Consider the following 26,529-nt stretch of genomic DNA (forward strand, 5'->3'; position numbering starts at 1 on the left):
AATATGAGTGATCACTGATCGAACTCGTTTTCTATATTAAATGCTTATTTACGATGATATAGACTATCTAATAATTTTTATGATTTTCATATAAAAATGGATTTTGGGTCAGAAATATGAGTGATCATCGAGCGAGCTAATTTCTTGTATTAAACGTTTATTTTCGAAGTTATAGGCCATATAAGATTTTTTTGAGATTTTCATCTAAAAATCGATTTTTGGTCAGAAATATGTGTGATCAACGATCGAGCTCCTTTTCTCTATTAAGCGCTTATTTACAAAGATATAGGCAATCTGAGATATTTTAGGATTTTCATATAAAAATAGATTTTTAGTTAAAATCACTTATAAGATCACCGATCGAGCTAATTTTCTCCATTAAACGCTTATTTACAAATTTATAGAAGATTTTTTAAAATTTTCATATTAAAATCGATTTTTGTTTAGAAATATGAGTGATCAACGATCGATCTAATTTTTTCTATTAAACTCTTATTTAGAAATATATAGCCGATATAAGATATTTATTTGAGATTCTGATATCAAAAATAAAATTTTGGTCCAAAATAAGAGTGATCACCAATCTTATAAACTCATATTTTCGTATTATTGTATTATGTATGTATTGTTTCATTAAGATGAATCTCACAAACTACAGAATTATTTCCAAAATAAAAATGTTTCTAAACCACTGTGCGATCATGATAAACTGCTTTACAATTCATATTGTAAAACAGCAGTGAGTTCAAGAACATTTAAACAAATAATTTTTTTTTAACTCTTTGTAACTAAAACAACTGCAATCTTTTTTTCTGATTCTAATTTTCAAAATCACTAAACTCACTATGTTGTCTAACAAATATTAACAATATATTTGTATATAGACAAATAAAAGTTAGTGGCCGAGTTATTTTAATTGAAACTAATTGCTTTTATAAAATTATAATAGAATTATGGAGCACACTTTTGCTTACGACCAAAATCATGGAGCGTGAAATAAGTTTAGAATTTTAGAGACAAAAGAATGTTGAAAATGCAATGAATGTTAAAATAGGGATTTCGAATAGTTAATACCCTACACAGTTTTAGAATTGGTTTAGAATTTAGATTAGATTATTGGTCTATTTCAACTTTCAACTGTTCAACTTTCTGAAACTCTCAATTAACTTACAAAGTTATTTGTTGTGTTATTTGTTGTGTTATTGTAAAGCGACACATTTGATCTGGAAATGACTTACATACAGACCCAGATAATGCAGAGCTGTCATATACTTAATACTTTCTAGAATAAACTAATAGGTGAAGTGAAGTGAGTAAGGTACTCTAACTTGATTTAAAAAATATTCTTTAAGTATTTTAAATAATTATGATTTTGAAACACCCTTTAAACTGCAACAAACCATAAAATTGAATATATGTATATAAACTGAAACAAATATTCGGATACCGCAACTTAGAATTTCACGCTGTTTTGCATCATTTAAATATCTGTGAAGACAAAGTGTTAATAATTTGATTATAACACTTCAACAACCAAATTGCTAAATTGTGTTCAAACAAAAATTCAGTTTCATTTGTAACGCAATTTAAAACGCAACACAAAACTAAATATGTTCAAGCGCTCAAGAATTTAGATTAATTTGGCAAATTAAATCATAAGAAAAAACTAAAAGTGAACTAAATATTGATAAAGAAAATGCTATTCGATGATTTGTGTTTAAAAATCTATTTTTGGCCATTTCTATCGTATCTGGCCAGTCTTAAAGGATTGTGTCCATTTTATCCGCCCGGCTATTTTCCCTTCACCACAATGCCGCCAAATAATGGCATGAGCTCAACGTCACCAATACCAACATTCCAGCCAACACCGCCCACAACACTACCACCCTGCCCGGCTGATCCGTTGGTATGTTTGGCCGGTGGTGAAAGACCCATACCGTATTGTCCCTGCATTGATCCTAGACAACAAAATGGTCAGACAACTACTACAAGTAGTAATGTGGAAAGTGTTGAAATGCCCAGTGAATCAGAAGATATTATGCAGAGTTTACAATTAAGATTAGCTCCATCTTATCCGACTGCTGTAATGGATACGGAAGTGATGATATTTTCTCATTTGGATAATACGAAAAGGAGGAGGAGACGCAAGAGAAGGGATATTTCGAAGAAGGAATATTGAGAGTGTGAAATTCTGGAGAATTTCTTAGGTGTCTGTGTTCTTTATAAAAACTAGTCTGTAAAAGTGTAAATAAAATATAAAATTAAAAAAAAATAAAAACAAAAAAATTCTTTAAAAGTCTTATGACTTCATCTAGCCCCCATGCAAATGTCTCCCCGGAATACTGATTCTGCAGTCATAACTATGTTGATTATGCGGCAATCTATGCGCAAATTAGTTCCAAATACTTTGAAATTATACTGTAAAGAATTTCGAAAATTGGGCAACATTTGTCCCTAGTCCCCTCCATATAAGGCACCGCTCTGAAAATTACTTGAACATTCATAATTGTCTTATAATAACACTGTCCAACAAATTGAGACTTTTTGATTGGAAAAGAATAGCGACCCTATAATTCTGAAAGGGCATGTTGACTAGATAATTTTTGTAGAATAAACTTATAGTCCAGCTGGTCTGCATTTTTTACAGTGGGTCAAAGTTTTAATTTTTTGATAGAAGGGAGCAGAATACTAACTGAAAAAAAATGTTGTAAGTTAATGTCTAAGAGAATTCTTATTGTCAGAGTTATATTGTGGAATTTTATGGGGATCATTTTTGTGGAAGATCTTAACCCTCTAGCTCTTCTCCTTAGGGGTCAATTTGACCATTTTTGCGAGAAAATGAAAAAAAGTCCTTTCAAAAAGGACATTTAAGGATTAAAATATTCGACGAAAATTTTTGCCGGAAAATTTCAGTGGGGATCACCAAAGATACCAAAGATGTAGATAAAGCACTTTACGCTTTATTAGCAAAATTGCACGCCACCTTGGGTCTCACATTTTTAAAAAAATCGCCAAAAATCTATTTATAATCCGAATGAGCTGATATTTAAAATATAAATAGTCCTAGAGAAGATCTACAAAAATGTATATACATTAGGGTGGCCCTTAATAAACGAAAGTTGGATTTTGGCCATTCTCACCCCCCAGTTTGGTGAACATTAGTAAAAAAATCATCCTGAAAAAATGTTAGGTAAATCGGTTGGGGTTAAGACGTGCCGCAAGCCCTCTGAAGTTTTGAGATGCATTTACAAGGGGAAAAAATTCATTTTTTTCAGTTTTTGTAAAAATTTTGCCATTAAAAAATTACTTTTGTAATTTAATTTAAAAGAATCGAAATGTGTACGTAATTTTCGTTCTAATGAGACATAAAAAACAGAAATCGGTTAAAAAATTTTAAAGTTATTAAAAATTCGCCAGGCCATTAACGTGTCTCAGGCCACTAGAACAAGAAATGTTGGAACAAAATTAACATATTTGGAGAAATATTAAAATAAAAGCTCATTTTTACTTAAAATATGTCCATATTTACTTGTATAGGAGTTTTTGTCTTCGTAGGATACCGTTAACCTATTCTTAGGTATGAACAAAAAAATTTAATTTTTTTAACGGCAGTTTCAAAACTCCATTTTCAAATTTTTAAAAATTTTGTTAAACAAATTTCAGAATTTTTTGATCATCTCATTGGGATTTATTAAGAGTATAATAGGGAATTAAATCGTGAAAAAATTATGAAAATATCTCTTATAGTTTTTCCGTACCTGCGATTTAAATTTTGAAATTTTCGAGAAAAACCAATTATTTGGCAATTTTTAGGCCAATGAGCTCTATTTTCTTACTCTTATGAATTTTAAGCCAAACTTAATTAGAATATTATAGTCCAGGTAATTCTAAATATACTCTGAAACTTTTACTAAAATCAAAAAACGTTAACCCTTAAATCGTGAAGGTCAAAGGTCAAATTTTTCAATATTTGGAATTTCTCTTGGAAAGATTTTGAAATGTTCGAAATGTTGTATATTTTTGGACCGATTTTGATGAAATTTAACAAAAATATAATACAAAGCCTAGTATTTACAAAAGCAGCAGAAAAATTAAAATTAACCCTATATAGCACTTGGTGTTAAAATGACCCCAAACTTCTAAAACCATAAAAAATTATGATTTTAAAAGTTTGGTGTCATTTTAACCCCAAGTGCCATTAAGCGTTAATTTCCATTCTTGTGCTGTTATTATAAACCCTAGAGTTTATGTTATATTTTTGTTAAATTTCATCAAAATCGGCCCAAAAATATACAACATTTCGATCATTTCGAAATCTTTCCAAGAGAAATTCCAAATATTGAAAAATTTTACCTTTGACCTTCACGATTTAAGGGTTAACGTCTTCCGATTTTAGTAGAAGTTTCAGAGTATATTTTGAATTATCTGGACTATAATATTCTGAATAGGTTTTACTTAAAATTCATAAGAGTAAGGAAATAGAGCTCATTGGCCTAAAAATTGCCAAATAATTGGTTTTTCTCGAAAATTTCAAAATTTAAATCGCAGGTACGGAAAAACTATAAGAAATATTTTCATAATTTTTTCACATTTTTATTCCCTATTATACTCTTAATAAATCCCAATGAGATGATCAAAAAATTCTGAAATTTGTTTAACAAAATTTTTAAAAATTTGAAAATGGAGTTTTGAAACTGCCGTTAAAAAAATTAAATTTTTTTGTTCATACCTAAGAATAGGTTAACGGTATCCTACGAAGACAAAAACTCATATACAAGTAAATATGGACATATTTTAAGTAAAAATGAGCTTTTATTTTAATATTTCTCAAAATATGTTAATTTTGTTCCTACATTTCATGTTCTAGTGGCCTGAGACACGTTAATGGCCTGGCGAATTTTTAATAACTTTAACATTTTTTGACCGATTTCTGTTTTTTATGTCTCATTAGAACGACAATTACGTACACATTTCGATTCTTTTAAATTAAATTACAAAAGTAATTTTTTAATGGCAAAATTTTTACAAAAACTGAAAAAAATGCATTTTTTCCCCTTGTAAATGCATCTCAAAACTTCAGAGGGCTTGCGGCACGTCTTAACCCCAACCGATTTACCTAAAATTTTTTCAGGATGATTTTTTTGCTAATGTTCACCAAACTGGAGGGTGAGAATGGCCAAAATCCAACTTTCGTTTATTAAGGGCCACCCTAATATACATATTAGATTATCACTTTTAGGTCAAGAGTTATTTAGGTTTATTTATTTACTTTTTTTAATTTTGTTCGATCTTTTTTTAGTTTTTTAGATATGTCGGGCCTACGGTGGTTCGAAATTGTTTTTTTTTTAAATATCACCTATATTCGCGATAAAGTTTCGAATACTATAAAAACAACTTCCTAACAGTCATGTCGTCCCTATAAAAAGTTACACGAATCCAAAGTTGGTACATGTAAAAATGGCCGTATTTTTTACGTTTTGCGAGGATCAGTTCCTTCTCCCCATATAACCCCAATATCAGAACAAATTTTTTATTGTCACATATTGATGGTGGGTATACAAGATTCGTCACACCAGAATATAATACTCTTACTTGTTCTTTAATACATTTACATTCAATAAAGATTTTTATTTTTTTTAGAAACAGATATAAATAAATGCTACAGTTTTAAAAGGGGATTCCTGTGGTCAACTGTTTAGACTACCAAACATTATATTTTTTAAGATATGAGTGAGTCACGCTTTTAATGTTTACGAATAAAATAAACTTGTTTAATTTTTGCAGCATCATCGTCATCATCATCATTATCAACATGTTGTGATACAAATATTTATTTATTGTTGAACATGGTCGGGGTTCATGGTTTGGTTTTGGTTTCAACGGAAGACACATCTGCTGTTACTGGTTTTCAAGGGGATTTACACATTTGCAGTTAGCCTTGTTTATATGGTGCTGTACAATTTATTGGAAATTGTAAATAAACGTTATACATTACTTAATATTACGCATATTTTGAAGAAAAAAATATTAAGAAAAATGTGTGTGATTTTATGCTGAAAAATTGGGTAAAATACAAGGATTTTTTAGTATGGGATTTTGAAAATACTGGTCAGATAAAAATTGTAAGTTTAAATTTTTTTCTATAGATTTTAAAATTATATAGAAAGGTGCCGGGGTTGAAAATTAATGTGAATGAAAGATTTTTACATTTATTTTTAAACACCTTTGAAGCGCATGTTAAATTGAATAATGAACGAATAAATCATTCACACAACTTCACAGGAGACATTAAAGAAGTAATAAAACTTATCAACATACTGTTTGAGTTAATTTTAATAAAAATGTCAGCAAACAGTTCTAGCCAGTTTGGAGAAGAAATATATTTTTCCCGATACTGACCCATTGTCGATATGAATTTTGAAGGTGTTATACAGTGACGGACAATACAATAGAATCACTACATATGAATTCGATTAAAGCGGTAAAACTACAAAATTTGATTTCAAAATTTAAAATTTGTTCATTATATATTAATGCTCATAACGTAAGCAATAAATAGAAAAAAACAAAATAAAAAAATAACACATTCTTATGTTAAAAACGATGTCAAATCTAAAAGACTAAATAAAATATGCGACATTCAAATAGAATCAATCACTCTTAAAATGATTAAAAATAAAAAATCATCATAAGAATTCGTTGTTTTCTTAATATTTTGTTGCATATCCATTATTTCTAATAACAGCATCAAATCTTTTGGGGATTGAATTTAACACACTTTCGCATGTAGATCGGGAAATTGCATACCATATTTCCTGAATTTTCTGCCAAAGTTCTTCCTTGTTTTTCAATTTTTCAAGTCCGAGTTTGTCTTTTACTATTTTCCATAGGTTTTAAGTCTGGTTATTGAGACGGCCATTCCATAACATGAATTTTGTTATATAAAAACCATTTTTTGGCAAGACCTGACGTGTGCTTTGGGTCATTATCTTGCTGGAAGAGCCATTTTAAGGGCATATTCCATTCTGCATGTGGCTTTATAACATTCTCCAAAATATTTACATACAAGTGCTTATCCATATTTTCTTTAATCCAATAAATTGGACCAACGCAATACCAAGAAAAGCATCCCCATATAATAATATTTTTGGTTTTTGCCATTTTTTGGACGTCTAAGCCATGTCTTATCATCACTACCAATTAAATTAATGATCGTTTCGTCCGTCCATAACAATCCTTATGATTGCTCCTGGTTTTAAATGAAATATTGGTAGTGATTCAATTTAATGTCCGTCACTGTATATGTATGTTGTTAGAAAGGTATTTGAAATACCTTTTGTAGAATATATCAACAAAGTCGAGGTAGTCGTACTTTTCTGCCTAAAACTCAACCATTTGTAGGCCGATTTTCCCGAATTTAAATAGCTGCCGAATTAGGACTACCCCCTATATATTGATATATCAAGCATTTTTGTAGGTTATTTAGGGGCTTCATAAAGTTGAATTCGACAGACATACGGATATAGCTATCTATAACGATCGATAATACGATGGTGGGTCAAAAAGTCCGTGCCTTATTTATTTTAGTGTTCAACATAGTATCTTTTGAACTCTATGCACTTTGTTTAACGTTTCTCGAATTATTTTATCCATTCCAAAAAGTAAGATTTGGCGAGGTCATCAAAATAGGTATATTTTGTGAGGCGATTTCACCGTAAAATTTCTTTCCGCCGAGACATTTCTTCAGCTTTGGAAATAAGAAATATTAACTCGGTGCTTAATGTGGAGAATAGCGAGGAAGATATATCATTTCGCAGCCTAATTGATGGATTTTTGCCATGCAAACGGCACATGTGTGTACCCTTTTGTGGACCCGATGTGAACAAATGCGGCAGCCATATTGCGGCAAGCTTTCTCATACCCAAATGATTATTCAAAATTGAAACCACTGATGTGAACACCATGTGAGATGCTTCGGGTGTAGGGACCTCAACTGTGCGTCCAGAACGTTCGGCATCTTCCGTGTGTGTATGACAACAACGAAATTCAGTAAACCACTTTTTTATCATTAAAATTTATGGTGGAGAGTTCCCATAGTTTTTACCCAGCCATTATTTGAGTGAAAGTGAATTTCACTTGTTCAAATTTTGACAGATGCCTGTTGAAAGCAGCAGTATTGTCCTTATTGACTACGAGGGTCAATCAAAAATCATCAAAAATGTGGAAATTAACTGTCATGGTGAAGGGTATACAAATTTGATATGTTTTCTTAATATAAATTTAATCTATCACGGCGATATTTAACGATGTTCTCATATCATGTATTTTATTATAAAAATGTGAAATTTTAAAAATATCGCAAAATTTTGAATATTTGTGATGATGGCGTTTCCTTCTAGGTGTCCTGACATCAGGCAGATTGCCTAAGATTGTAATAAATTACAACATCTTTGAAATGCTGTGAACTATGAAAATTTAATTAAGAAACTTGCAAAATTTTAAATTTCGGTAAACTTTTTAACTTTTCGACAAAAAGTATTGCCACTATTATTTTACAGACTACTAGTTGACCGTCCCGGCTTCACTCGGTAGCTATTAATAAATGTTTACTTGTATGGGAGGTGGCAATTGTGAATCTAACCCATCCAGGGACCCACATAAAAACACACAAACAATTTCATCGAAATCGGCCCAGCAATATAATTATATATAAAGATAAAAATATGCACTCTACCGGTTCTAATTTATGTTGGATGTTATCTGTTAGTACAGATATCAAATTAATAAAAATAATAACGACCCATTTGAGGGATGTAAAAAGCTGTGGGAAGCTCTCAAACAGAATATCCGACATGACTCCGAGAACTTGTCGGAAATATTGAAAATGCGATAAAAAAAAACCTCAAATAATCATTAACAATGGTGACGATCACTAAACCAATATCAAGTAATGGAAGTAAAAATAATAAGAAAAATAAATATTTAAAAAAATGTAAAATTAAGCCGTTTTATTTAAGGCATTTCAAATATTGCAAAGCAATATCGGTTGAGATTTGGGTCACTTGTAAAATCATCCAAAACCATGTTATAACCTAAACCCTCATAGTGGGGAAGATATTTTGCATTTGTGCTGATTAGAGTATCCAAAACCGAAAACCGGTCAACCGGTTTTTTCATCTTTGTAAACTCCACCGGTTTCGGTTTTTTAACAAACCGGTTTTTGTAAGACGGTTAACCGGTTTTAATTAAATATATTTTCAAACATATTTATGAAAAACTTTGATACCATTTTTAAAAATATTGATTTATTTAATAGAAAATTGTAGCATTTGACAACATTTCGTAAAAGATATAAAATAATTGCATAAAGAATTCAAAAATGCTAAATTCCCATTAAATAAAAATGTAATATAAGCCGCTTAACCGGGTTTTTTGAAGACAAAAACCGAAACCGCTTAACCGGTTTTTTTAAAGACAATAATCGAAACCGGTTTTTTCAAAAATACACTTTTTCGGTTAAACCTGAAACCGGTTTTTTAAATTTTTCGGTTTTTTGGACACTCTAGTGCTGATATATGCAATGCCCAAAAATACTAGTAAAATACCCACATTAAATAATACCGATCGACTCAGAATCACTTTCTGAATCATTTTAAGGATGTCCGGATGTCTCACAGTATGGCTAGCTGGTTGTCTATGTAAACTTTTGCGGAAAATACAGGTCGCAATTTTAATGATAATTCGACACAAATTTCGCTCCAAATAAGTTTTATATATACTCTAACATGCGCAAATATTTTATATAATTAGTATTAATATCGAGATTAAATTTAACTCAAATAAGTTTCATATGTTCAGAAATCATGATACTGAAAAGTTGAACGGGTTTTATTAAAAATTTCATAGAAGATCCATTGAAAGGTCACATTAACTTGAAATATACTAAATGAAATACTTAACAACAAACTGTAGTAAATGTTTATAAACATTTCTTCATATATGTTGAACAAAGTACTTAGTCTGCTTTTACACAGGGCAAGTTTTCTTGCGCAAGTCTAGAGTTTATAGGAGAGAGAGGCAAGAAGAAAGAAGAGGGGTACACACTTGCTTGTACTGGCAAGTCTCTTCAATTCTCTTTTGTTTTCTCATTTTCACTATGGCGTCTATTAGGTTTTGACATACAAAATTGAACACAGACTTGCTGTGTGTAAACAGTCGAGCAAGTTTAAAAGGGAATCGAAGAGACTTGCTTCAAGTAAACTTGCTGTGTGTAAAAGCAGACTTAGCTTTCAAAGAATTTGTAATTTGTTTTTGCCTATTACTCAGCAACATGTTGCTAAACTCGTAATCATTAGTTACTACTTTGCAATATGTTGCTTTAAAAATTTTTCAAATGTGTTTTAAAACCTTAAAAAAGTACTTTTTCAAATGATTTTTATGGATTTTCCAATATATGATTTTTTTTTTACAAATTTGTGTTATAATGAGAATCTTCTTCACTCAATGAGAGATAGAGAGAGTATAGAATTGAAATTTATAAATTCCCACAAAACAAATCTAATACGTATTTAATTATTTAATAATTCACATAACACGAAATATTTTATGTGATAACAGAAATAAATACAACTAATTTCGAATACAGTGAGCACTGGTGTAACGAGTTGGCTAAATTGCATGTAAAAAAAATAAAAGATTTGTTTATAAAAAAACTTTTAGGATTGAGGTTAGCCATGACTACACATTACCTACTGTATTACCCAGTAATGAGTTGTGGTTATTATCTGCATTACCATAGAGTATTTAAATAATATCTTTAAAATTTTTTCAGTTACATTTTTGGATATATCTTGTTAATATGATAAGTTATTATGTTATTAATCTGGTACTGCTCTTTGGTAATGAAAGTTTGTGAAAGTTTTTTAAGCAATTTTCCTTAAAGACCTAGTTATACCAGGTTATGACAGAGCCAACTGTAGGACTGCTGCCAATAAACCGGTACTAACATAGTTATTAACAATGTTGTAAATTTTCCAATACAATAACTTTACTCATATTGCATTATTCTAAACTTTAACATTTTTACAAAATGCATTATTAACTATATATTTGATTTTTTTTTGTTGAATATTAGTTAAAGATGTTTTATAAAAATTAATGAATCATTAAAATATAAACTGGGAAAGAGATGCATTTCAAAAGCAAAGTTTTGAACACGATTTTTGTATGTTTGTTTGTTTATTACCCCCAGATTTAAATTTTTTATTAATTACTAGAACTTAGATTTTAAAACAACTATCAGTTGTTTTTCAAACAGCCCATACAAAGCAAGTGCAAAGTGAAAATAGTGAAACGTAAAATATATTGTAAATAAAGCTTACATTTATAAAACAACAAAAAATGTTGTTAAAGACATTAAAAATAAATTTCTTAATACTACTAACTTTCGGTGTGGTTAATTCGCATGGCCAACGTGGCTTTATACGGGGTTTTGAGCAGAATTTTTGTCGCACGCCTTTGGATGAAATGGGCTCTTGTGTTTCGTTGAAATTTTGTCCCGAAATTTTAACTTTGTTTTCAAAATTACCTCAAAATTCAGCCAAACAATATTCCATGAATTTGCAGAGAATATGTGGCAATCGTATAACTCCCGATCAATATCCAGTGGTAGGTTTAAGGGGAAATCTATAATGGAAAAGTTTTAAATATTTTTTTTAAACCAAAACAGGTTTGCTGTACAGTGGTATCAAGAATAGATACTTCACAGCCAACGACTAGTACCACCACAACAACGACAACTACTTCCACGGAAGGGCCTTTGGAAACTGTTACCTCTAATAGAAATTTAAATACTCAGGAATCTAGCTGCTTTACAAAAGACTTTAAAACCGGTACTTGTAAACGTAAGTACCATTTGTATATTAAATACTATGTAAGAAAAAGAAGCAAAAAACAGACAACAATTGTATAAATTTCACTTAAAGATTTTATTATTGTTAAAACAAGTAACGCAGCTATATTCGGTTGTAATGAATATTATATACCCTTCACCAAAGTATATATTAAGATAAAGGTTGTAAAAATATATATATATTTGGGGTATTCACACAGTCTACTATTTAGTTATAATGACCTAATATATTATGGTAGTTTTAACAAATTTTTGTTGTATTTCAAACAAAAAAGTTCTAAACTAAGAACACTATTTGAACTATTTTTATTGTTTTGTCATAAAATAATACAACTATTATAATATATTAGGACAATATGACTAATAGCAGACTATGTGAATACCACAATTGAGTGTATGACTTAAAAATGCGGGATTTACAATAGATGGCGTATCTTATATGTCATTTTGAAGGGTACATATCTGTCATTTATTCTCACTTAGTTATTGAACATTATAGTGTAAACAAAAAAGTTTTATTTGCTTTGAAATTATCGAATTTTGTGCCAACAAAGCGTCATATGCGGGAAGTTTTACTTTACTTCTTTAATTTGAAAAAAAGAGCAGCTGAAGCACATCGATTGCTCAACAAAGCTTCTAAAGAATATGTTCCATCGCACAGTGTGGTAGATCGCAAATCTAACTGGACAAAATTAATAAATCACGTTGGGTTCACTTCTCACTTATGAATCATATAAAAAATGAGTTCAAATATATAAACGATTATAAACAAGTAAGAGTGCTATATTCGGCTGTGCCGAATCTTATATACCCTTCACCAAATTATACTTCAAAATTTTAAATATTTTTAGGTAAACAAAATTTAATTTTTTTTAGTTGTTTTTTTCCATTTTTTGGAAAAAAATTTATTTTAAATTTTTTTTTTTTTTAAATTATATTTTTTTTTTTTTAAATTTAAAATTTTTTTTTTTTAAATTTTAAAAATTTTTTTTTGGTTTTTTAAATTTTTTTTTTTTGAAAAAAAAAAATTCGGGTTAAAAATTTTTTTCCCGATTTTGACCCATTGTAGGTCCAACTTAATATGGTCTTATATACGTCGTTGCAAATGTCTTTGAAATATCTATCATTAGATATCCATATTGTCTATATTAATGTCTTAGTAATCCAGATATAGGTAAAAAATTGGTCAAAAATCGAGGTTGTCTTGGTTTTTTCCTCATATCTCAGCCATTTGTGGACCGATTTTGCTGATTTTAAATAGCAAAATTCTCGAAAGCATGTCTGAAAGAATTATTGAAGATTTGGATCCCGAAGATATCTGGGGTCTTCAGAAAACTGATTTCAACAGACAGACAGACAGACAGACAGACAGACAGACAGACAGACAGACAGACAGACAGACAGACAGACAGACAGACAGACAGACAGACAGACAGACAGACAGACAGACAGACAGACAGACAGACAGACAGACAGACAGACAGACAGACAGACAGACAGACAGACAGACAGACAGACAGACAGACAGACAGACAGACAGACAGACAGACAGACAGACAGACAGACAGACAGACAGACAGACAGACAGACAGACAGACAGACAGACAGACAGACAGACAGACAGACAGACAGACAGACAGACAGACAGACAGACAGACAGACAGACGGACATGGCTTAATCGACTCCGCTATCTATAAGGATCCAGAATATATATACTTTATAGGGTCGGAAATGAAAAATGTAGAAATTACAAACGGAATGACAAACTTATATATACCCTTCTCACGAAGCTGAAGGGTATAAAAACCAACATTTTTTTTCGCAATTTATTTTGGGAGTTTTTACCCATTCTTCAAAAATTTTCTTTCTTGAAAAAGTAGAAGTCATACTGGAAAAGTGAAAAAATTTATGGCGATCGCAAGAATGCGCAAGATGCTTTTGATTTACCTTGAAGTGAACACTTGAAAGATTAACTCAAATATAGTTTTACACCGGTACTATCCGGAATAAACAGCTTTAACTCTACTTGAAAAAAAGGAAATATTTTGTTTTCTTTGTGTAGGTCATACTGGAAAAGTGAAAAAAAATGTATGGCGGTTGCAAAAATGCGCAAGATGTTTTTGATTTACCTTGAAGTGAACACTTGACAGATTAACCCAAATATAGTTTTATAGCGGAACTATGCGGAATAAACAGCTTTAACTCTACTTGAAAAAAGGAAATATTTTATTTTTTCCAATTTCTGATCTTCTCACAAAAAATAGTTTTTTTTAATAGTTAAAATGGAAATAATTAAATGAAAATTGTTGCATATTTCCTTGAAATAGAGCTTAATAATAATATAAAAAAATTATGACAATAAAATCACCGTAGCCTTTTTAATCATAAACCAAAGTCATAGAAAAAATACACTTCTCTTTGAAATCTTAATGTACCTGTTGACAACAACTGACTTTAAAGCTTAGTTTTTCCTAATCGGAGCTAAAAACCAAAAAAACAAAACATGAATTACAGTTCCCTATTGTATTGAGAAGCTCATTAAATGATCAGAAGGAATGTTGCCAGACATTTATTTTTTAATTTTGTCCAGCTAGATTTGTGATTTACCACAGTGTGCATCGGTGCGAAAGATGTTTTGTTTGGTTCAGAAGTGATGATTTTGACACGGAAGACAAAGATCGCCCAAACTGTCCCAAAAAGTTTATAGACCAAGAATTGGAGGCATTAGTCCATGATGATTGTTGTCAAACTCAACAAGAGCTTGCAAAATTATTGGGAGCTAGCCAAGCAGCAATTTCAAAACGTTTGCGAGCAGCAGGATTCATCGAAAAGCAGGGAAATTGGATACCATATGAATCGAAGACGAGAGACATTGAAAGACGCCCCGACCATGCCCTCGTCCGACTACTATTTGTTTCGATCGATGCAGAACGCTGTCTCTGGGCTGCACTTCACTTTGGAATAGAGTGTCTGATATTGGCTTAATTCACCCAAAGTTAGTGAATAAACAAATTTCGAGAAAAAAAATTTGTGGATTTTTTATTAAAAGCAATTTTTTGGTTTTGAAAAAAATTTTGGATTAAAAAAAAATTGGGTTAATAATATTTTTCCTGATTTTGACATATTGCCGGTCCGAATTTCTATATAAATCGTTGGAAAGGTATTTAAAATTCCTAGCTTTTGATATCCATGACATATTAATCCAGATATAGGTTACAAATCTAGGTTCTTATAACCCTTTACAAATTATACTTTAAAATACAAATTTTAAATATTTTTAGCAAAAAAAAAAAAATTATGAGAAATAATTATATTTTTTTTTTAATTTTTAAAAAAACTAAATTTTATAAAAAAAAAAAATTTTTGCTGAAAAAAAAATCGTGGTAAAAATTTTTTTCCAGTTTTTGACCCATTGTAGGTTCAACTTAATAAAATCGTTATTTTTAAAAATAGAAAGCTAAAAATTTGTGAAGGCGTGTACCTTGATGCGATATACCAATATCCATTAAAAACTTAATTTTGAATTTTTTGGTTGTTAAGGCCTTTGCCACTCATGGTAAAGGGTATAAAAATATGTATCTTTTTACTATTAATGTAAAGATTATATTAGATCTTGCGGAGCCAATATACCACTCTAATTTGTTTTATTTAAAAAAAAAAACTATTTCCATTTACAGCTTTACAAAACTGCCCCGTACTATATGATGAACTCAAAAGAGATCCCAGCAATGAACAAATTAAAGCGAACTTAAGAACTTCGCATACAGCATGTGGAGGTCAAAGCACCATTATTTGTTGTCCTCCCGAAGGAAATTCGGTACCAATTGCAGATGCAAGCGATAAGCCAATACATCAGCTGACCAGTGAGGATGAAGGTTGTGGACTGGTTAATGTCACATTGCCAAAAATAGTAGGTGGCGAAGAGAGTCAGATAGGCGCTTGGCCCTGGATGGCTTTAATTGGTTATGATCCCTATAGTGTGAGGCCATTTCGTTGTGGTGGCTCATTGGTATCAGCCAGGCATGTGGTTACAGCGGCACATTGTATACGGCATGATTTGTAAGTACTCGTAAATAAATAAATAAATGAATATTTAAAAACACTCGAACATATTCGAAACTTTTGTACCCTTCACAACAGTATATTTTAAGATAGAGATTGAAACTAATTTTTGGGTAACATTTTTTTTTTGGGCAAAATCGGGTTAAAAATATTTTTCCCGATTTTGATTCAGTCCGAATTTCTATGACGTTATATCTATATATTTTTTCACTCACTAGATATCTATATTGTCTATGTTAATGACTTAGGAATCCAAAAATAGGTAAAAATCGAGGTAGTCGGTGTTCTTTACTTATATCTCAGCCATTTGTGAGCCGATTTTTCCGAATTTAAAAAAGCATTCGATTCAGAACTATAGCGCATATAGTATTGTTAAATCAATCATGTTTTTAAGATATTTGGGGGCTTCGGAAAGTTGATTTCAACATACAGATATTCATGGCTATATATATAACGATTCAGAATATATATAACGGATATGAAAAATGTAGAAATTACAAACGGAATGACAGACTTATACCACTCATGGTGCAGGGTATAACTACTTAACATAATACAACTATTTATTTTTCAATTATTTATTAAAAAACTAAAGGGGACTTTTTCAATTTTATGACATTATTGATTAAAGCTTAAACTTTTACTCATCTTTAAACACAATTTTACACAAAATTTACTTTATTTTATTGTTATCTCTGTCGTTCTTATTTACAATAATTAGAAATCTCTAGATGATAGTGATACTGTCATTATGGAATTTCTAATGAATTCACTATAAAAAAAACGTTTAGTATTTTAATTGATTATAATAATTAATTGATTTTGTGTGATTTGTTATTTAAATTTTATTTTTAGGTCGTTTGTTAGATTGGGCGAGTTTGATTTATCTATTGAATCGGAAACGAGGCACGTGGATGTCAATGTTATCAAAGTGAGTTCAAATTTTGTTTTATTTAAAAAGAGTTTGTGGTTAAAATGTTTTATTTTGCAACTGTTTGTTAGATTATAAATAGCTATTTTTCATTTAGAATTGTGTCGTTTATGAAGACAATAGATAGATAGACTTGAGGTCTTAATAAAGGTAGTTGTAATTAGTGACTTTGATCACGAACATTACAGTTTCAGTCATCATATGCCAAGAAGCACAATAGCCCCAAAAATTCAAGTACTTGAACATTTTGTTGGAACATATGCTTGAAAAATACTTGAAAAAAATCAATATTTTTCAAATACTTGAATTTATATTTCCTTTTTACTGGAGAATGATATTGAAATAAAGAGTAATGCAACTGTCTCTTAATTGCTTGACTATAATTCAAGGCTTGAATTACACTTGCTTTTAACATGAATTCCACTATTTTTATTGGGCTGTTTATATTTGCCTATAACGAATACTTTACATTAAAAGCATAATTTTCGCTATAATGATTAAGAATCTAAAGAGGAATACCTTTCTCATGTGGTAAACAAACCTGTCTAAAATTATTTTGATCGGATGTAATCTTTTAGTAGTTCCGAATAGCAAATTGTACTTGTGCCCGTAATTTCAACAAATAGATATCTATGGCGTAAAATACATAGAATATATCTTTACCTATCAGGTAACTTGACATTAATTACAAATCAATATCTACGTGAAAAATTTACCAAATAGTTTTACTCCATAGGTAACTATGCACTGAAAGATATATATTTGTTGAAATTACGGCATTAGAACAATTTTGCTTGGTTTATTCTCGGGTCTCTGCTTATTAGGAAAATATTGGATATTTTTATGTACATCACTATGCCCAATGATCAGTAAACTTAAACATTTCAATTTATATTCTTTATAAATGCTTTACTTTGTATATATTCGGCTGTGCCCTTCACCAAATTATACTTTAAAATACAAATTTTAAATATTTTTAGGTAAACAAAATTTAAAAAAAATTTGTTTTAAAAATTGTTTTTGAAAATTTAAAAAAAATTCAAAATTTTTAAATTTATTAGTAAAAAAAATGTAGAACAAAACACCTTTTTTTGGTAAACAAATTCAGGTTAAACATTTTTTTTTCCTGATTTTGACCCATTGTAGGTCCAAATTACTATAGCCCTATGTACATCGTTGCAATGGACTTTGAAAAATCTATCATTATATATCCATATTGTCTATATTAATGACTTAATAATCCAGAGGTTGTCACGGTTTTTTCATTATATCTTAGCCATTTGTGTGCGGATTGTCTCGATTTGTAATTTTGATTTCAATATACAGACGGATAGACGAACATAACTACATCGACTTCACTATCTATAACGATCCAGAATATACATGCATATATACTTTGTGAGGTCGCAAATTAAAACGGAATGACAAACTTATATATAACCTTTCCACTCATGGTGAAGTTTATAAAAACACAAGCTCGTGCTTTAAATATTTTTATTATTTGTATGTAATAAAGGTATTTTCAGACTGAGTAATAATACTTGTCAAAATTATGTATCATAATACAATTTCATCCTCTAATCAAGATAAATATTTTTCCTGGAATTCAAGTGTAAAACAAATTGAATTCCAGCCATGCTATCAAACTTCAAGTGTTGAAATATACTTGGATTTCAATAGCATTCTCCAGTGAAAGGGAAACTTGCATTGAAGACGAACGTTAAAGTGCTAATACAGTTAAATTCCAGCGTTGAATTATAGTGTAAATCAATTTGAAAAAACAATGTAACTCAAGCTTTAAAATACATTGTTATTCAAGTCTTGATTTTAAAGAAAAATTAGGTAAACATTAACGTTAATACATATTGGGTATATGCGGGATTTTTTGCTTATATTTTGTAACATTTGTTCAATATAAATTTATTAAAAGTGTTGGCCATTGTTAGCTATGACCTTTTCCCATATTTCTGGCAACATATGGATTCCGATCCAAAAGAACTGCTCATCTTTTAATGCCAAGAACGAATCAAGCCAATATCGGATACAACTCCCCTGTGATGGTCTGGTCAGATTTTAGCAGCTCATAATATATACGACCCTTTTGGTCCCACCAAATACAGAAAATTACCTTAGCGCCATAGATATTTGGCTTTGGTGTGGATTCGGCTTCCGTTCAATCATCATTTCGGACATGCAAACTTGTCTTTCAAGTTTTCTCACCTTCAATTCGTATGTTCGCCTATTTTCCTGCCTTTGGATGAATCCAGCTACTCACAAATGTTTCGAAACTACTGCTTAGGTAGCTGCCAATGATTTTTGAAGTTCTTGTTGAATTTTACAACAATATTCATGAAGTAAAGCCTCCAATTCTTGGTCATCTTCTTCTTTTTTGACTGGTCTGTGCGGTCTTTGCCTTCCGTGTCAAAATCACCACTTATGAACAGCACAAACCATCTATCGTACATTGAAACCGAAATTGCTTTGTTGAGCAATCGGTTTGCTTCAGTGGCTCTTTGTTTTCAAATTAAAGAAGTAAAGCAAAATTTCCCGCATATGACGCTTTGTTGGCACAAAATTTGACATTTTCAAAAAACTTCGTTGTTCACTAACTAAGTGAGAATGCATTTTAAAGTTGTACACCCAATAAAAAGATATATTGTTGTTGACTATACCCCCTTCTATGTATATTTCAATATTTCGAAGCAGTGCGGAATTGCTTACGAATGTTATGCCAAGCAGGTTTGATAAATACGGCATGATATGCCAATGTTTGTTTTATCATTGGCAGGCCTTTACATACTTTTACGTTTTTACCTTTTAAAAACGGTGGTTTATTAACTTTAAATAACCCGTATTCTTTTAATTGAAAATAAAAGCGATCAATAGTTTAAAAATTGTAACAACTCTTTAATTTAAATATTTTTTAATACTCACACATTATAAACACACTTCATAATTTATAAGAATATACTGGTAATATAGTTGATGTTAAATCTAACAATGCCTACGATATACTCACTGCTCTACAACACGCTGTTAGAGCGGACAAAACCAGAATGTTCTATTTTCACAATGATCAACTAGAGCGTATTATTAACATTGTTAATAAGTAGAAGTTTCTACTGATACAAATGTTTATGAACATGATGAATGTTGCAATTTCGTAACAATACATACAAATATAAATACATATGTGTTAGCATTTATTTCAAAATGAGCCCCAATGTGCACTGATACTTGTTTGGTTTAACAATGAAGAAATATGATATTAATTGTATGTATATTTCTTACAAATTAACTTTAAAAACAGTTTGGGGGAAACCATTACTTTAAATGCTTTTAAAATTTTAAAGTTAAATGAGAACAAAGAACTTCATATATCTTCCTTGTCATAAATCCTAAAAGAGACATTTACTATTAAATACAATTAGCAACAATTTTAGAAAATTGCAAATAATGAATGACTTTTATGAAAAGAATTATTCGTTTAACAAATTTTTTTTTTTAAAAAAACAAACAACCACATTTTGAGCCATGATGATGTCAATTGACGTATATTTTTTGCTTATTTTGTTTATACAAATGTATAAAATGCTGTGTTATTTTGGCGCTATTTTATGCATTTTAAATTAGTTCTTAATAAACACAAATGATAAAATGGTTGCAATTTTATTTAAAATTTCTACTCTGTTTTTATATTTATAATTTATTTAATTAGCATGCAAAACATCCTCAATATGGTAAAAATCGACGTTCAGATCTGGCCATATTATTATTGGAACACAATGTACAATTTACAGGTTTGTGGTGCTGCATTCATTAATATTTGAAATAATTATAATTTATTTTGTTTATTTCACACTCAAATCAATTAGAAGTAATTGCTCCCATTTGTATGCCCAATTCGCCACAATTGCGTGTCAGATCTTATGTAGACTCATTGCCGTATGTGGCTGGCTGGGGTTATACCATGCAGGGTGGTAATCCCTCACATGTGTTGAAACAGGCCCAACTGCCCATACAAAGTAACGATGTTTGTCGTCGCATTTATGGAAATCTATTGCCCAGCATACCGCCCGAAGATTATGATGATTCGATCTTTTGTGTGGGCTATACGATAGGGGGCACTGATACGTGTCAAGGTGATTCAGGAGGTCCTCTTATGATACCGGAAGTAAGTTATTTATTGAAAAATTCAAGTTATAGTTCTTTATAATTTATTTATATGTATTTCCAGCTTTATAAAGGCATTACACGTTACTATTTAATTGGAGTGGTATCGTATGGTCATGGCTGTGGCAAAGTTCCGGGAATTTATATAAATACCCAAAAGAAAATGGATTGGATTTTACAGCAAATACAAGAAATGTAATTATAAGCAAAAAATCTCAGAAATATAATTGTTCAGTTGACAATTAAAGTTGTTATATTTGTAAGAATTAGTGGAACCTAAACTATGCTTAAATTGTTCTAAGATCACACAATATACGACTCATGCAATCATAGTTGTGAATTGAACTATTTTATATTTAATAACTTATATTGCAAATCACTTCACTTACACACAAATTTCATACAATGTGTATTTTTAATATTAATAATTTGTTTTCAAATTGTATTGACGTAAAGTGAAGGTAACTTTTTTTAATAATCCCATTAAGAGGCTTTTTCGAAAAATTATATTTTATTTATAAAAACTTACTAAGTCAACTATTTAAATAATTATTAATAATTTGTATGTAAATAATAGTTATTTGTAAATATAAACAAATTTTTATACCAGTTTTATTTTTATACCTCAAGTTGTAATAAAATACATTTTAAATAACTTGCTTAATTTGGAATCAATTTATGGTATTTAGAAAACAGGTAAGAATGTCATATAAATTATTAAAATTAAAAAGCTGTAAAATATTTAATTGGTCTTAATTTGTAAAAATGTAAAAATTCCATTTATATAAATAAACTATAAAAAAATTATAGAGAAATTAGAAGAAATACAAGTTAAGTATTTAATTGGTTTAAAATTTTTAGAACTCATTATATAACGAATTCCAAAGAACAATTAAAACTGCGGTACTTCTCGAAATATGATTTTGAAGGTTAAAGTTTTAAAAAATTATTAACAAAAAAAAAATAGTTTAAGAGCCAGACCATAGAAGGTATTGTAACTCATAACAAATATTTACTAATAAAAGCGTAACCACTATTTTTCTTACAGATTTAATTGACCCATCAGTTAAGCAAATAGTCAATAAACAGCAGAGATGAGTGATCCCGTGATTTATAAATCACTGTTTTTTAAACAGTGACCGTGATCACGTCTATGTTTAGCAAAATAACATTTTTGTTAAGAAGAATATATTATATATTATTTTCATTCTTAAATCTGCTCGTATGTTAACCAAAAAATAATATTTGCTGATTAAAAAACGTCTGTTAAAAAACATAGGAAAATAACAGAATTAAGCTAATGCAACAGAATTTTAAGAGAACTAATTGATATGGTACTTAAAATTTTATTTTATTTTATACACTGTGTTGGAGATATATCGAGCCATAACCGCCAAAAAGACGTAAGCGCCATGATTATCAATTTTCGTTTTTTGATAAATATCGATAGTTCTCGATCATTCGCATCATCTCATAAAATACCATCGCTGTATAATGTACCGTTATGATTTAATGTACCGTTATGAAGTAACTGTGCATACATACTCAATTTCACGGTAATACTTAGACTTCAACCAAGGATATTTAAAAAAAACCTTCCCCTATAAAATTTTGTTTTTGGCGCTTACGTCTTTTTTGCTGTTATGACTCGATATGTAGCAGTGTTGCCATTTCATAAATGAAGAAAAGCGTCAAGTGTATAATAAAAACTGGTAAAATGGGTAAAAAAATTACGAAAAAAAGGAGTAAAAAGCGCCAAGAGAAAAAAGTAAAATTTTAACAAAAAAATTTGAAAATATATTTTTTCACTTGCAAATAACACAAACAAAACGGGTAAAAAGGGTAAAACTGGCACTCAAAACAATGATAAATTTTTAATTAAATTATTTATTTTATTATTTAGTTAGGAGTAAACAAAACCTTTAAATAAAATAAAAATAAAAACGAAATAATACATTTCAAATATATCTTTTAAATAATTAACATCATCACCGGACCACAAAACGATTTTAATGAAATACTCAGGGGGCAAATTGTCCCACTAGTAATCGAAATAAATTTCGAACGCAATCATTATAACTGTCTATACATTTTATTCGATATCAAATAAGAGAATACCAAAAATTAAAAAATGCACATTCGAATAAGTATCTGTAATTAGCATAGTTGGGGGTAGTGCACTAAATGTTGATTGAAATCAGCATTGCACTATCACTCACTAAAATTGCCAAAAAATTAGTTTGCACTATTTTTTATCAGCTTTAGTGATAATGCTTATTTCTTAACTAGAACTAAAAAAAAAATAGTGATAGTGATAATTTTTTAACTATCACTAAACGAAGATTTAGTGCAAAAATCTGCACTACAATTAATTAGTGCAAAATTTTAGCCTGCAATCAAAAAAGGCTGCATTAAACATACTATCACAAAATTTTCGAAAATGAGTAGTCATGAAATTATTGAATCCAAATTCGAAAAATAAAAATTTTAAATATTTTTTGTTATATTTTGTTATTTGCTGCTAATTTTCAACTCAGCACTAAATATGAACAAAATGATTGCACTTATTTTGCACTATCACTAAGTATTAGTGCAAACTGCAAAATTAGTGCACTACCCCCATCTATGGTAATTAGCCCCCAGATCTTTTATAAGTTTGATTTGTTACAAAATCACATGGTTTTAACAAAAAGTTCCAAACGCGCCACAAAATATGGAAAAAGCGTCAAAAAATGTCCTTTTTTAAAAAAGGGTATTTGGAAAAATAAAAGGGTAACGAGACCAAAAAAGCGTCATAAAATACCCGAAAAGCGTCAAAATGACAACACTGATATGTAGCTATTTCATGCATTTATGTATAAATAAAATTATGCGCCTAAAATAGGCAGTAACTGTTGTTACCAGTGAATGTTGAAAAATATAAAAGAACGACATTTAACAGTTTGTTGAAATACGTAAAAGAACGATATTAAAAGTACCTGTTACTTTATCCATTTGTTACCAGTGATTTTTTAAAAACGTTACCAATGAATGTTGAAAAATATAAAAGAACCTAACATAGAAATTCATAAAAAAGTATGTTGCCTACATAACAAAATTTTTATAAATGTAAATAACAGGGCTAGGATAATTCTCAGCGAATTGTTAAATTTTCCCTAATTAATTTGCCACGTAAAAAACATAATGTAGACATGTTATATATCAATGGATAGAAGATTTTGTCTACTTTCCAATAATGTATATAACTTTTGACAATGAACAAATTCATGGAATATTTGTTTGAAAAATATGACAAAAAATGCTTTTTATTGAGTTTTTGCATAGATAAAAATTTTTCAAATTGAAATTAAATTTTTATTTATGAATATTTTTTAATGAAATTTCACAGTTATGTACATGATAAAAATATAGAAGGTAGTTTCAATCAAAATTTTTTTTTCAAATAAGGTTTTTTGAAGTTTCCTTATTTTGTGAGCATTATAAAAAGCGTTGCCACATTCCTAAAAATTATTTTTATTTTAGAGAAATTTTTTACAAAAAATGTGTAATTTATAATTTAGTATTTAAATAAAAATGTATTAAGTATGTTGTGTTGGAAGTTAATGATTTAATTCCTAACATTCGCTATATAATTTGGGCTACCTGACAAAGAATTTTCATTAAATTTTAAAAAAAATTAATTTAAACGTTCCAAAACTGGTGTTTGGTTTGTATAATCCACCCTCTGACAAGTTTTACATACATCCAGCCACTGTTGAAGTTTGTTAGGTAATGTAGGGACTTTAAAAAAATTTACATTTGAATTTTTGCAAAAATATTTGGTATTTTCGCAGTTGGGGAAAATGCAACTCATGTTTGTTAAATCTTAAAATAATGTTCACAAATTAGCTTTGAAATATTTGAAAATGAAAATCTTACCTTTGATCCCAATTTGATAGTAAATATTTTTTATATTTTTTTTAATATTCTTCAAATTAATGAAAATTATGTATTAATTTTTTCACCAACTTCAAAGAATATATGGGAAAATTTTTAATTAATATGGTATTACTATTTTAACGAAAACGTCAAAATCCTTAAGCATGTCAGACGTAGAATTTTAAAAAATAAAGAGAGAATGAAACTACCTTCTATTTTTCTACTATGGTTATGTATATTTTTCTATTTAAAATGGAAAAATAAAAACAAATTTTGAAATTTATTATCAAGTATTCCGCAATTCCCAAAAAAATCTTGAAAAATCCCAAAAATGGGTTTTTTCGTTTTTTGGCTATAATATCCACACAAGGGGCGGGGTTATCGAAACCCTTTACAAAATAATTAAGAACATATTGGGCCATCGAAAGTGGGTTACTATATTTTGATATCGACTATGCGATTTGAGAATTTTTGCCCTAAAGTTAAATTTTACATAAAAAATAGGCGTTTTTTGAATGGAACTGGTCCCCTCGGTATCAAAAATTATAATTTTTTTTCATTTAAAATATTTCTTTATACATCCTCTTAGAAATTTTTTAGATAACTTAAAAATAATAAAAGTACTTTTTTCCCAAAAAAAAATAGCGAAAAATCGCCTTTTTTATTTTTTTAAAATTCCAATGGATGTAACTTTAGAGTCAGTCATGATTTTTAAAGAATTCTTTCTTTATTTCATATATACATTTATTGTTAATCCTACAAAAGAAAAATGGAGAAAATCGGGAATTATTTGGAACCGCGGTCATCAAAAAACTGGATTAGGGTGGGTAAAAATTTTGAAAATTTAATTTTCAAATGCGAATATCCCCTAAGCTATAAGAGCTACGACGATGTTTTATATAGTGCTCGTTTATAAGATTCTATATATGTTTCATTTATCATTTTTAAAATTGAACATACCCGAAGTGTCCTACTTTGGGACCCCTGGCCCAGCGCCTGGTGGGCTCGTGAGGTCCAAATTCAAAACACTTCCTCTTTGCGCATGTGAAATTTCATTCAAATCGGACTAAGGGTTTAGAAGTTACAGATTTATTTCCCTCTTTTTTTTCTCATACCACTGTGCGATATTTTACAATATGTTGAAAAATGTGAAAGAATTATATTAAAAGTACCTGTTACTTATTACAGTTGTTCCAGTGATTTTTCAAAAACGTTACCAGTGAATGTTGAAAAATATAAAAAAACGACTTAAATGTACCTGTCACATGCAATATTCAGTAACTGTTGTTACCAGTGATTTTTCAATCACAGTGATTAAATCACAGTCATGGAAATATCGCTCATCTCTATTAGACAGTCATTGTCACTAATGTCTCATCACTTGGCTAACACAACTTGATATGTTTTGGGGTCATTTGTCACGTATGTGCTCTTTATAGTGCAGAGAGAAGACAATTGGTTATTTTATGCATCCCAGGTAATCTAACGTGAAGTCAATTGTCACTTTAGTGTCTCCAAGTAAACTATAGAGTA

At 29.6% G+C, this 26,529-nt stretch overlaps 2 protein-coding genes across 2 annotated transcripts; both read left to right on the forward strand.

Moving 5' to 3' along the window:
• The first annotated feature begins 1,696 nt into the window (after positions 1–1,696).
• LOC135955354 (uncharacterized) lies at positions 1,697–2,179 on the forward strand. Its single transcript, XM_065505707.1, has one exon. The coding sequence runs from the start codon at positions 1,697–1,699 to the stop codon at positions 2,177–2,179; it is 483 nt and encodes a 160-aa protein (XP_065361779.1).
• A 9,123-nt stretch (positions 2,180–11,302) lies between these two features.
• On the forward strand, positions 11,303–21,713 carry LOC135954998 (venom serine protease Bi-VSP-like). The gene is made up of 7 exons (XM_065505268.1): positions 11,303–11,667; positions 11,729–11,903; positions 15,590–15,971; positions 16,830–16,905; positions 20,624–20,705; positions 20,781–21,079; positions 21,143–21,713. Exons 1-7 carry the CDS (start codon positions 11,401–11,403, stop codon positions 21,275–21,277), a joined length of 1,416 nt encoding a protein of 471 aa, XP_065361340.1. The 5' UTR covers positions 11,303–11,400; the 3' UTR covers positions 21,278–21,713.
• Positions 21,714–26,529: the final 4,816 nt, after the last annotated feature.

The sequence above is a fragment of the Calliphora vicina genome, chromosome 3 (genome assembly GCF_958450345.1).
Source record: "Calliphora vicina chromosome 3, idCalVici1.1, whole genome shotgun sequence".
Classification (NCBI taxonomy): domain Eukaryota; kingdom Metazoa; phylum Arthropoda; class Insecta; order Diptera; family Calliphoridae; genus Calliphora; species Calliphora vicina.

Bases quoted from the DNA above. Each gene is read 5' to 3' on its own strand.
- LOC135955354 (XM_065505707.1), top strand. From the start codon at position 1,697: ATGCTATTCGATGATTTGTGTTTAAAAATCTATTTTTGGCCATTTCTA.
- LOC135954998 (XM_065505268.1), top strand. From the start codon at position 11,401: ATGTTGTTAAAGACATTAAAAATAAATTTCTTAATACTACTAACTTTC. The intron at 11,904-15,589 runs GTAAGTACCATT...TTCCATTTACAG, and splicing joins TAAAACCGGTACTTGTAAAC to CTTTACAAAACTGCCCCGTA. The intron at 21,080-21,142 runs GTAAGTTATTTA...ATGTATTTCCAG, and splicing joins GTCCTCTTATGATACCGGAA to CTTTATAAAGGCATTACACG.